General features: G+C 42.8%; 1 protein-coding gene across 1 annotated transcript in view; it reads right to left on the bottom strand.

The window, feature by feature from the left end:
- Positions 1–13,656, bottom strand: part of SERGEF (secretion regulating guanine nucleotide exchange factor) — a 197,817-nt gene that overhangs the window by 178,518 nt on the left and 5,643 nt on the right. Inside the window, 5 exon segments of the mRNA XM_006110126.3 lie at positions 258–371; positions 2,757–2,817; positions 5,950–6,044; positions 8,355–8,510; positions 10,039–10,174. Coding sequence (XP_006110188.1) covers positions 258–371; positions 2,757–2,817; positions 5,950–6,044; positions 8,355–8,510; positions 10,039–10,174 — 562 coding nt within the window.

The raw sequence follows: 13,656 nt of genomic DNA, 5'->3' as shown, positions 1-13,656 counted from the left end.
AGCTACCGTGTTGATCTCCACATACCTGACTTGCATCTACTTCTCAATGGGTTCCAAACTATGGCAGTGAAGAGAGATGCTTTTATTGGGTCCACAGAAATCCCAACAAGACTAACAGACCCACCAACAGAGAGAGTTAAGACACAGAGACCAAGAAATACCAAAAGCAAAACTCCATTCACCCATTTTCTGCATGCCTGTGGCTCTACTTCTTGACAAAGAATCAATACAGGACTCAGAAGAAATAAAGGCCTTACCTGGCACTCTGCTCGGTTCCTTTGCTGTCAAAAACAGTGGGAGGGTCTGCCCAGGGCACAACCGCCGTCCAGATGATGCCAAACCAGTTCCCCACTGGAACACGATGCCACTTGCTTCCCAATTGAACAGAAGAAGAAAAAAATGCTTATTTGGATAAGACCAGATTGTTCTTTGAACTTCACTGCTATGGAAGGTTCCTAATTCATTCTCAGTTAACTCATGCATTATGGAGAAGCTTATTTCTTAAGGGCCTTATGACTGGTCACAGGGATTACCACCAAGCCAATCAAAATCTAATCTTCAGCCTTAGCCGTTCTGGCTCAGTGGCTAGAGCATCGGTCTTCGGACTGAAGAGTCCCGGGTTCAATTCCGGTCAGGGCACATGCCCAGGTTGCAGGCTCGATCCCCAGTAGGGGGTGTTCAGGAGGCAGCTGATCAATAATTCCCTCATCCTTGATGTTTCTATCTCTCCCTCTCCCTTCCTCTCTGAAATCAATAAAAATATTTTAATAATGTTTTCAGAAAGAGTCCTTATCTTTTAGAAATGCATGCAGAAATATTTACAAAATGAGTGGGGGAGGGGAGGACTTTCAATTAAGTTAATCAATACATAATAGAAGCTATGCTGCTTTGTAACTGGACAGAAATGTATACATAAGGCTAGCAATTATAGAAAGTTGGTAGGAAAGGGGGGAGTAAACCCATGATAGGCAATTCTCCACCCTGTTAATTTCTAAGAGAAGCTACTGCTTATAAAAGTGTAATTACTACCATACAACTCAGCAATCACACTCCTGGGCATTTATCCCAGAGAAATGAAAATTTATGGTCACATAAAAACTTGTCCACAAATGTTTACAGCTTTATTCTTAATAGCCAAACTCTGGAAGCAACCAGATGTTCTGCAATGGGTGACTGGTTAAGCAAACTGTGGTTGTTAGAGACTGAATTATGTCCCCCGAAAATTCATGTGGAAGCCCTAGCCTGCAATGTGACTGTATTTGGAAATAGGGCCTATAAGGAGGCAATAAAGGTTAAATGAGTCATAAAAGTGAGACCTTAATCTGATAGAACTGGTGTCCTGATAAGTAGAGGAGAGATACCAGTGGTGTCTCTCTGTCCATGTGTGTATAAAGGAAAGGCCATGTGAGGACACAGAGAGAAGGCAGCCATCTGCAAGTCAGGAACAGAGGCCTCACCAGAAACCAATTCTCACAGCACCTTGATCTTGGACTTCTCACCTCCATAGCTGTAAGAAAATACATTCCTGTTGTGTGAGCCACCCAGGCTGTGGGATTTTGTCTTGGCAGCCTGAGCTAATATGGTGGTACCTCTATACCATGGAATACTACTCCGCAATAGTACTTGATGCTCAAAACTGGGATGAATCTCTAGGGAATTTTGTTGAGCAAAAGAAATCCAACCCGAGAAAGCTGTATACCCTATGATACCATTTATATAATATTCTTGAAGTGACAATATTATAGACATGGGAAACAGAAGAGTGGCTGTCAAGAGCTAAGACGGGAGTGGGGCAAGTAGGAAGTGAGTGTCGCTATAAAGGGTGACAAGCGGTCCTTGTGGTGATGCACCTGTTCTGCATCCTGACTGTACCCAGACATCCTGGTTGTGCTGCTGCACCAGTTACAAAAGATGTTACTACTGGGAGAAGCTGGGAAAAGAGTGCATGAGATCTATCTTATTTCTTACAACTATGTGTGAATCTACAATTATCTCAATAGAAAAACTTAAATGATTTTTATGTACAATTAACACTAAGACCACCATCAGCACAGTGCAGCACCAGCCTCTTCCTCTCCTCTCCCCACTATACAACTGGACTCACCAAACACTTGAGCCTCAGCTGCCACAGCTGGTTAGGGCTGTCCTTCAGCCCAGGAGTGGGAGCAGAAAAATGAGCAAGGGAGAGAGAAAAGAGTCACTGCTCTTCCACCTGTCACCGTCCCTCTCGACTCATCACCCTCAACCTCACAGACAATCAGCCCTACATCCATCGCCCTCTCACGGTTCAGGAGACAAGCTCATTGAAGCTTTGAAATCAATAGACATTAAAATCCTACTAGTGCCGTCAGAGCCAAGAAAGTGGGCCTTGGAATCCTAGACTCTGACCCCAGCTCTACCTTTTACTACCTTACTCCCTGTGGAACCTTAGGCAAGCACTTTAGCCTCTCTGCACCTCAGTTTCTTCAAACATAAAAATGTAACTCACATCACCGCACGGCTGTGAGGATTAAATGAGTATTGATTAAATCAAGAGAGCCTAGCCCCATGCCTAGAACATAATAAAGAGCTGGAAGTTTATTTCCTTCCTTCCTACCTGCTAAAGGCTTTCCCACATGACTTTGGCCTTACGTCCCTCCCATTAATCACAAGTGCAGCGGAGGAGGACATTGAGTTACTCCTTATAGTTGACTTCTTCTAAAATTCTGTTTCTCCTTATTACACATCTATTTAGAAAATAAAAGCAAAATGATCACCTGTAGCAGCTAATGCATGCCTCAGTCCAGCAGCAATACTAACAACCTCCTCTCTCAGGAGCTGTCAAAAAGAGAAAAGGATTAAGTCCTCAGAATCATCCATCTCCAAACTGTTATGAAATTGATGCCCAAATGCAATGCAGCATGGCCCGCATTATGTGTCTATTGGTTTAGAGCCCCCATTCATAAACACCTCCACATGCATCCCTAAAAGACAAAAACCTTTTTAATATACCCTATCACAATGCCTCTCACAGATGGAGGGACCTTCAGGTTCATCCAGTACACAATGGTTGGAAAACATTTTCTATAAAGGGCCAGACAGTAAATATTTTAATTTTTATAAATATATTTTTAATATATTTTTATTGATTTCAGAGAGGCAGGGAGAGGGAGATAGAAACATCAATGATGAGAGAGAATCATTGATTGGCTGCCTCCTGCACGCCCCCTACTGGGGATTAAGCCCGCAACCCAAAGGAGCTCTCTGGGATCTTTTTTTTTTAATCCTCATCCAAGGATACTTTTCCATTGATTTTCAGAGAGAGTGGAAGGGAGGGGGAGAGACAGAGAGAAACATCGATGTGAGAGAGACACATTGATTGGTTGCCTGCCACACGTGCCACAACTGGGGCCGGGGGTTGAGCCTGCAACCAATGTACGCATGCCCTTGACCGAAATCAAACCTGCGACCCTCAGTCCGAGGGCCAGTGCTCGCACCCCTGAGCCAAACCAGCTAGGGCGTAAATATTTTGGACCTTGCAGGCCATATGGTTTCTGTCACACTACTCTCCTCTGCCACTGTAACATAAAAGCCATAAATAAATGGGCGTGGCTGTGTTCCAATAAAACTTTATTTACCAAGGGTTCTAGTTTGCAGACCTTGGATCTAATCCAATCCCCATCCAACACTAGGAGCCAATGCACAACACCCCACCAGTGGCCATCCAACCCCTGCCAAACACCTACTTCCAGACACATGGGCTCACCACCTCCCCAGGCACCTGCTCCATCTGTGCACTGTTCCATTTATCTCCTTAGGTGAAGCCAAACCTACCTGCTACAGCTTCTGATGATGCTTTCCAAATATGTGAAGGGATGTCCTCTCCAATATGTCTTGGGGTGGTTTTAAAAATAGGTTCTCAGCCCTAGCTGGTTTGGCTCAGGGGTTGGAGCACTGGTCCTCAGACTGAGGATCCCAGGTTTGATTCTGGTCAAGGGCACACGTACCTTGGTTGCAGGCTCAATCCCCGGCCCCAGTCGGGGCACGTGCGGCAGGCAACCAATCAACGTGTCTCTCTCACAGCGATGTTTCTCTCTCTCTGTCTCTCCCCCTCCCTTCCACTCTCTCTGAAAATCAATGGAAAAATATCCTCGGGTGAGGATTAAGAGAAAAAAAAAGATCCCAGAAAGCTCCTCTGCCTCTCCTGCCATGAAAGGACACAGCAGGAAGACGGTTGTCTGTGAACCAGGAGGTGGGCCCTCACCAGACTCCCAATCTGCTGGTGCCTTGATCTTCCCAGCCTTCAGAACCATGAGAAATAAATGCCTGTTGTTTAAGCCACCCAGTCTATGGTATGTTGTTATAGCAGCCCAAACAAACTAAAGCACCATGGAAACCATGACCCAAGTAATACCCCGCAGACCAGCAATTGTAATTCAGCAGATGACAGAAGCAGACCAAGCTCTCTCCCTTGAAAATAGATCTCCCACGCTGAGTCAGAGTTTCAGGAAATTAGATAGGAGTGAAGCAGCTTAGGTGGCAAAACTCATTTTGGATCCCAGCATATTTCTCTTAAAATATTCCACGGTCCTATTATGATCACTTACACTATAAACTGCACCAAAATTTATACATCTTAAGTAAGATGCAGTGAAGAGTTCTGAACTAGGGCCAGGAGTCTTGTTCTATACTCAAGCTGTTCAATATGGTAGCCTCTAGCTACGTGTGATTACTGAACAAGTGAAATGTGACTAGATTGAGTAGAGACATAAAAATGTACACCAGAGTTCAACTTAGTATAAAATAAAGAATACAAAATATCTCATGAATAAATGTATATATTAATGACATATAAAGTGAAATGATAATAGTTTGGATACATTGGATTAATTTAAAAGCTATTTAAATTAATTTTGCCTACATACCACAACATGAATAAAACTTGCCGAGACCGGTTTGGCTCAGTGGATAGAGCGTCGGCCTGCGGACTGAAAGGTCCCAGGTTCGATTCCGGTCAAGGGCATGTACCTGGGTTGCGGGCACATCCCCCGTGGGAGATGTGCAGGAGGCAGCTGGTCGATGTTTCTCTCCCATCGATGTTTCTAGCTATCTATCTCTCTCCCTTCCTCTCTGTAAAAAATCAATAAAATATATTTAAAAAAAAAAAAAAAAAACTTGAAAACATCACGTGAAGTGAAAGAAGTCAGGTATAAAAAGCCACACATTAAAAAAAAAGTAAGGCCACCTATCGTATAATTTCATTTGTATGAAATGCCCAGAATAGGCAAATCCATAGAGATAGATTAGTAGTTGTCAAGGGGAGGAGAGGGGAGAATAAGAAGTGACTGCTATTGGGTGCACAGTTTCTTTCCTGGTACTGAATATGTTCTAAAATTAGATCATGGTGAAGGCTGCACATCTCTGTGAAAATACTAAAAAACACTAAACCATACATTTTTAAAGGGTAAATGCTATGGTATGTAAATTACATCTCAATAAAGTTGTTATTTCAAAAATTAATCTCACCCATTTCTCTTTAATTTTTTTAAATGGTGCTATTAGAAATTTTTAAATTACATATATGGCTCACATTGTATTTCAATTAGACAACACTGGCTTATACCATTTGCCTAATTTAGTGTCTATAGATAGGTAAGTCACTTCTATCAGGACCAATTTCTAACAGAGTTCCCATGACTACTAATTTTAGAATTATAAAAAGTCATTAATGTCTTTATAAGACATATAACCTTTATTATTTTATTCCACAAAAATGTATAAAGTGTATGAGGATTAACTGAGGGTGGTTTTTTTTCCCACTCACAACCTTCATGCCCCCAAGATAATTTTTCCCAGAAAAAACTGTTTTTCAGCTTTCAGGGACCCAGCCCGTCTGCGGAGGAATAACTGTAATACCCTGGAAATTCTTTAACAGGACACGGCAAGGTGCATATCAGGTGATGTCCTTACCTCAATGGCCTGGGGAACCACACATCTTCCAGGCCCATGAGGAACTCCTAATTGGCCAAAGGAGTTGGATCCACATGATAGAACCTGACCATTTTCTGCAAAATACAAACACTTAAGTCACCATCTAAGTAGTAAGAGATCTGTGACCAATGGGTAAACACCGAAGGAGCCAAGGGAATGAAAGGAGTGAGGGCCCTGTGCTTCGGCACATTCAAACCATGGTCCCTGCTTTCATTGTTGCTCTAGGAATAAAAACCCTGGGCATGGCTGCCTTACACAGACTATCCCTCACACGGCCAACTGTGACAGATTAGCTGTGTGGAACACAGCCCAGGGCCCACTGTGGGATAGAAGGATACTTATTCCCCACTTTTCACGTTTCCATGTAACACAATTTCCATTATTTTAACACTTCAGACCTTTCTCCTTGCCTTTCCCATACTCACCGCTTTCTAGCGGACGAGGGGTAACCTAACCAGTTGGTGAGTTTTGGAGAAGGAAAGAACAGAACACGTGTGGCTTGGCACCTTCCTCGCAGGCACTCTGGGCTGACACATAGTAAGGGTTTCCACTGTAGGGAAGGCCTAGAGTTTTGGGGATAAATTTGGATCAAAGAACCGCTTGGCCTGACAATGAACCCTGTCCTCCAAATTAGCCTTTATCAGTAAAAAGCCAATAGTCTGATCTCCACCTATCTCTATACTTTTTTCACAATTGGTTCCAAATATGAAAGGAAACAGAGTGTTATCTATGACTCCCTAAAACCAAAACACAGGCCCATAATGAGCACTTCATAAATGATAGCTATTATTTAGATTCTAGTAATTACTACCATAGTCAACACACAGTACGGAACCCCTCCATAGAAGAGAGATGGAGACACCCTAGCAGGGCTGTAATGACGGGACAAGAGTTCACCAGAGAGACAAGAGAGGGGCTGTTCCAGGCAGAGAACAACATGTACTATTCGGTATTATGAGAAAGAAAAGTAAAGGGAGTGAGGAGAATAAGAGCCAAGGCAACAACAGGAGTAGGTGGGGAACAATAATTGAAGGCCATGTGCTAAAAAGCTTGGGATGTGAGCTATGCATGTGAGAATCCACAGGGGTTTGAGGCAGGGCTCGGGTTGGTGGGGTTACATGGTCAGAAGATGCTGTTGCCAGAGGACTGTGACAAAGAGGGACTTTAGTCAGAAATTATAGATGGTCCTTTGAATCCTAATGGCCAGCTAGATGGGGCAAAAATACTTCCAGGGAGAAGTCAGCTGATAAAGTATTTATTGTCAACTGATTCCCAAGAGCATTACAGTGATCCCTCAGTATTTGCAGGGGATCGGTTTCGGGACCCCTTGCAGATACCAAAATCTGAGGATACTCAAGTCCCTTATATAAAATAACATGGGACAATGCATACAGTTGGCCCTTTGCATTCTTGAATTCCTAATCATTGATTGAAAACACTGTATATACTACATAAATGATAACTATTATTTAGATTCTAATAATTTACTACCATAGTCAACACATAGTACAGAACCCCTCCATAGAAGAGAGATGGAGACACCCTAGCAGGGCTGTAATGATGGGACAAGAGTTCACCAGAGAGACAAGAGAGGGGCTGTTCCAGGCAGAGAACAACATGTACCATTCGGTATTCGGTTTTTGATCAGCAGTTGGTTGAATCCACAGATGTGAAACCTGCAGATACAGAGGACCAACTGTATTCTATTAACTCTTAGCCCCTACCCCTCTACATCCTATTCTGCTATCTGGCTTCACAGAAACAGAACAGTTCTGTCCAATCATATTCATATTTTGCAAGGGGAAAACTACCATCACTGTTGTGACAACTACAACGTTCCCCTGTGAGTAACCGCAGCTGGCACTCCTGTCCACCTAGCCCAGCCGTGCAGCTATCATGAACTTCTGGGACAGGAAGTGGCCACCAAAGGTGATCTATTTCATTCCCCAGTCTCTGGCAAAGGTTTACCAGCTCAGCCCTAGCCGGTTTGGCTCAGTGGATAGAGCATCAGCATGCAGACTGAAGGGTCCCGGGTTCGATTCCGGTCAAGGGCACATGCCTGTGTTGTGGACTCGATCCCCAGGAGGGGGTGCAGGAGGCAGCCAATCAATGATTCTTTCTCATCACTAATGTTTCTCTCCCTCTCCTTTCCTCTCTGAAATCAATAAAAATATCTATTTTTTTAAAAAGTTTTCCTGCCCAAAGTTTTACTGTTTAAACTCTCCTTGCAAAAGACACCTCATAACTTTTTTGACAACCATAGAGAACATTTGTGTGTATGTTTTAAACCCAAAGAGGCTTTCATTTAATCAGCATCACCACCATTGTGCTCTTCTCACTCAAAGCCTTTGTGGTGACAAAGATTCCCCTAGCAGTGAACTCACCTGTGAGAATAATGGTGAAGTCCCAGCCACAGGCCACCTGTTGGATGGGACAGCCAATGAGGGATTTGCAGGGTGTAAAATACAGGACATCCTCCGTGTGACCAAGCCCCAACTGCCCATCTTTGTTCAGGCCACAAACGAAAAGGCTTCCTCCATCTGTAAAATACAAAGGCCTTGTTGATAGTGTGCACAGGGAAAATTACAACTGCCAAAGATCTTTTCCCACCCACATTAATAAGCCAGGTATATTAATGTGCACTGTACCAAATGGCACTAGGCCAAGGGACTCAAATCTAGTATCTAAATGGAAACTCCAAGGGCTAGAGTAGTGGCCAACTAATCACCAAATTGAGCACCTGCTGTAACAATAAAGCCAAATCTATTCTGCACTTGCACAGTGCCAAGTACTGTTCTAAGAGGTTTCTGTGTGGGGCAAACTAATCCTTCAAGCACAGGGCCTAGGGCCCACAATACTTTTAGAGGCCCACAAAAAATGTTTTAATTTTAAATTCTTTTAAAATCAGAAAAACTACAGCTGGTGTGGCTCAATGGTTGAGGAATGGCCTATGAACCAGGAGATCAGAGTTTGATTCCCAGTCAGGGCACATACCTGGGTTGCAGGCTTGATCCCCAGTGGGGGCCATGCAAGAGGCAGCTAATCAATGATTCTCTCTCACCATTGATGTTTCTCTCTCTCTCCCTCTCCCTTCCTCTCTGAAATCACTAAAAATATACTTTAAAAAAATAAAATCAGAAAAATAAATGTAGTAATAATGAATATATAATACTAAAACTAGCCTGGATTATATTAATCTTTACATCAATACAGCTGTAAAATATAATTTTTAATATTTCTTTATGGGTCCAAAAGTGCCAAGGACCCATAAAATGCAGCCGTTAATTCATTGGTTCTTTTTATCCACCATTAGTATCCCCATGGAATAGAGAAGAAACTGACACAGAGGAATTAAGTAATTTCTCTAAGGCAGTGGTCGGCAAACTGGCCCCTTGAGTGTGGCACTTCCACAAAATACTACGTGCGGATGCGCACATACAGTGCGATTAAAACTTCGTGGCCCATGCCACGGGGCCAAAGAGCCGCATGTGGCTCACAAGCCACGGTTTGCCAACCACTGCTGTAAGGCCATACAGATAATAAATAACAGAACCAGGACTTGAACCCAGAGTTTGCATTTTTCACCAGGATGCACTATGCCCTCTTTCACAATGTTGTAGCACTTGTAGTACTTGTTAAGTTCTATCCTAGTTATTCCAAGGGAAATTAAGGAAAATGCAAAGTTCTTGCTCTCAAGGAATATACAAGCTAATTGCAGACTCCTAACTTATATGCTAAAGTTAAGTAGCAATCTATGGTATAAAATGTGACATATTTTACAACTCTGCCACGAATATGTCTTATAATCTTAAGCAATCAGTTTTCTTCTTTGAGCCTCATTTGTGTAATGAGATAGGAAGAGGGGGAGGGAGGTGGGAGTTTCAGGAGAGCCCAAATCTCTGAAGTTCTTTCAACTCTGACAATCTAGGATTCTCAGATAACTTGGCTCTTGTACCAAAATGTTTTCCTCTGCAAAATACAAAAGGCTGAAAAATGGTAATATAACATCCTAGGGGGAAATGTCTAAATAAGAAAACAAGGGGCTATGTACTCTTGAAAGAAAGTTACCTGTGACAACAGCAGAGTGGCCCCCTCCTCCCGCGATCCTCCTGACACACACAGGTTTACAGAAGTCATTCAGTTGTTGGGGCAAAAACACATCTTCCTTATGGCCAAGGCCAAGTTGCCCATAGCTATTTGCACCCTAGAAATAAAATAAACCAAGGATGAAAAAAGTATGGGAACCCCTTTATTTACCTGGCTCTGCCTTTCTCACCCCAACAACATCTCAGAGTCTATATACAAATGAGATTTCATAAGCTCATTCTTAAGAGGCTATTATATGCAACCCACACTTAGAAGGCAGCTCCATCCCCAGAACACCACGCTTGCCAGGTGGGAGGAGCCCTTAGCATCCCCTGCTTATCCAATGATACTCCTCACCTTCCCCTTCCAATGCCCCAGCTCCCCTATGTTGCTTTTGAGGACAACATGGGAGTTCCTTCTGATACAATCAAATTACCTGGGATGGCTAAGAAAAGAAATAATGAAGGGAAACAGAAACAAAGTGCTAGGACTAGTTCTTGTCCCTTCTCCCCATGTCCCACTGGGAAAACCAGTAATGACTCTCTGTAATCAAAGTTAGCTAAGAATTTTGTGCCCTCAAGCAGGGCATGTCATTGTTATTTCATCTGTACTATGTGTACCGGTTAATAATGGCGGATTTTGTAATCAAAGAAAAGACGATAATTTCAAGAGAAACATCAAAAGTGCTTTATTCAAAGTAATGTCCATCGCTAGCTACACATTTCCCCCCATCTTTCAGGTAATCTGATTCCGTCCCAACAGAACTTTTCTTGTTTTGAGGCAAACCATTCAGAGACCCAATTTTCCACTTCTTTGTATGTTTTGAAGTGCTGCTCAGAAAGTGCATGTGCCATCAATCGGAACAAGTGGTAATCTGAAGGAGCAAGGTCTGGTGAATACAACGGGTGGGTTAATACTTCCCAGGCAAGATCTTTTAACGTGTCTTTAACTGGTTTTGAAGTGTGTGATGGTGTGTCATTATGAAGCAAAATTACTTTGCCGTGTCTTCTGGCATATTCTGGTCGTTTCACGATCAAAGCGTGGTTCAACTTAATTATTTGTTGTCGGTAGCGATCAGTAAGGGTTTCACCTGGTTTTAGAAGCTCATAATACACCACACCTTCCTGATCCCACCAAACGCAGAGTATTGTCTTCTTTCCAAAGTGATTTGGCCTTGCAGTCAATGTTGATGGTTGACTTGGATCAACCCATGATTTTGTGCATTTGGGATTCTCAAAATAAATCCACTTTTCATCACCAGTCACAATTCGACACAAAAAAAGACTTTCTTTCGTGCCGTTGAAGCACCATTTTACTGATGACTTTTCAGTTTTCCATTTGTCTTTCATTCAGTTGATGTGGCACCCGTTTTCCTTCCTTTAAAATCTTTCCCATTGCTTGTAAATGATCGGAAATTGTTTGCTGAGCAACATTTACTCTTTCTGCAAGTTGTTTTTGAGTTTGACACACATCTTCATCCAATAATGCTTGTAATTGTTGGTCTTCAAACCTTTTCAGTTGACCTGGACGTTCTTTGTCTTTCATATCGAAATCATCACTTTTAAAGCGTTTACACCAGCATTCACAAGTATCTTGAAATGGAGCATGTTCACCATAAGCTTCCCGAAGTATTCAGCAGCACTTTTCTTCAAAATAAAGTAATTAAAACTTCCCGCTAATGCTTTTTTGGCACGAAATTCGACATTTTTAAGCGTAAAAATATCTATGATGTTAACACCTTCAGCAAATTTGACATATGAAGTTTTGAAGCTTGCTGTCAATACAACAAAATAGCATATATATCAACATATGTGTAACTCCATCTATTGAAAAAAATCCACATTATTAACTGGTACACCTAGTATGTGAAAGAGGGTGGCAATGATCTCTAAGGGCCTTTCCTAGTACTATGCTTTGTGACTCTAAGATTCACATGGTGACATCCGTGTAAGGGGACAATATGTCTATCATTATTATACAGTAAAGGTCCACAATCCCTAATCTGAAACCCTTGCAGCCAGATACGTTTCAGATCAGAATTTTACGGACTGTAGAAAAGTAATACATACATCATATATACTTCTGCAAGGTACAGGAACAGCACCCCATAAACAACAGTATTATTCCTACAGTAAATGGTACACATACTCAGAGTAAGTAGACAAAGACTGTAAACAGCCTATGTCAGGTCAGTTTGGGGCGTTCAGAGCTTTTTGTTTTTGAAATTGAAGAGAATGGATTTGTGGACCTGCTGAGAGAATCTAATTAAGATTTCAGGAATCCTTATAATTTCTCCAGGTATCTGCTTCTGGCTAGTTCTTCCTAGAGATGAGTAATAAAACCTTTAAAATGTGTTTGTTTTTAAAATGCCTGAATGAGCAAAAGTGATTTAAAACAACTAGCCGGTTTGGCTCAGTGGATAGAATGTCGGCCTGCAGACTGGAGAGTCCCGGGTTCGATTCTGGTCAAGGGCACATGCCGGGGTTGCAGGCAAGATCCCCAGTAGGGGGTATGCAGGAGGCAGCCCATTGGTGGTTCTCTCATATTGATGTTTCTATCTCTCTCTCCCTTCCTCTCTGAAATCAATAAAAATCTGTTTTTAAAAAATAAAACTACAAAACATACATACATACGTAAAAACAAACTCCTGCCCCATGTGATCTCTTCCCCAGTCATCCTGGGGTGCAAGGACTCCATGCTGGAAAAGCAAGCCACGGCAGGGACACAGGTCCCAGAGGCCCTCAGGGGCAAATTAGCTACCGATTACTGAGTGCTTCTCCCTGTGCTGGGCAATCACCTTTAACTCTCACAACAGAGGAGATGGGCATTGTCGTTCTCATTGTACAGATGAAGAAACTAAGGCTCAGAGAGATTAAGAAATTTCCCATAGTCACATAGCTGGGTAGGCAACTTTGTCTCTAAGCATAAAGAAAAAAAATTACACACACACACACACACACACACATATACATCCTATATAATAAAAGCCTAATATGCAAATTGACCAAAGGGCAGAAAGACCGGTTGCCACGATGCGCACTGACCAACAGGGGCAGACACTCAATGCAGGAGCTGCCCCCTGGTGGTCAGTGTGCTCCTACAGAGGGGGCACTGCTCAGCCAGAAGCCGGGCTCAAGGCTGACAAGTGCAGCGGCAGTGGCAGGAGCCTCTCCCACCTCCAAGGCAGCAGCAGCCCTAAGGAGCAATGACCTGAGTGGTAAGGAGCAGCGAGCAGGTGGGCAGTAAGGAGCAAGGGGTCCCGGACTGCGAGAGGGCACAGGCCGGGCTGAGGGGACCCCCCCCCCTCCAGTGCACAAAGTTTGTGCACTGGGCCTCTAAAAAAAAAAAAAAAAATATATATATATATATATATATATATATATATACACACACACACACACACACACACACACACACACACATACACATACATATACATATATATATAAATATAAATATGATGAACCCGCTCAGAGCTTACCTGGCAAGAGGCTGACTGTATGACCCTATCTAACATAGTATCAAGGCTAAAGCAAACAGCTCTGAGAGCGAAAATCCCAGACAGACAGCGATCCCTGGAGGGTGATGGGTCTGCTAGGC

The sequence above is a fragment of the Myotis lucifugus genome, unplaced genomic scaffold (assembly GCF_000147115.1).
Source record: "Myotis lucifugus unplaced genomic scaffold, Myoluc2.0 scaffold_124, whole genome shotgun sequence".
In the NCBI taxonomy this organism is placed as follows: Eukaryota; Metazoa; Chordata; class Mammalia; order Chiroptera; family Vespertilionidae; genus Myotis; species Myotis lucifugus.
This window is presented reverse-complemented; position numbering and strand designations above follow the sequence as displayed.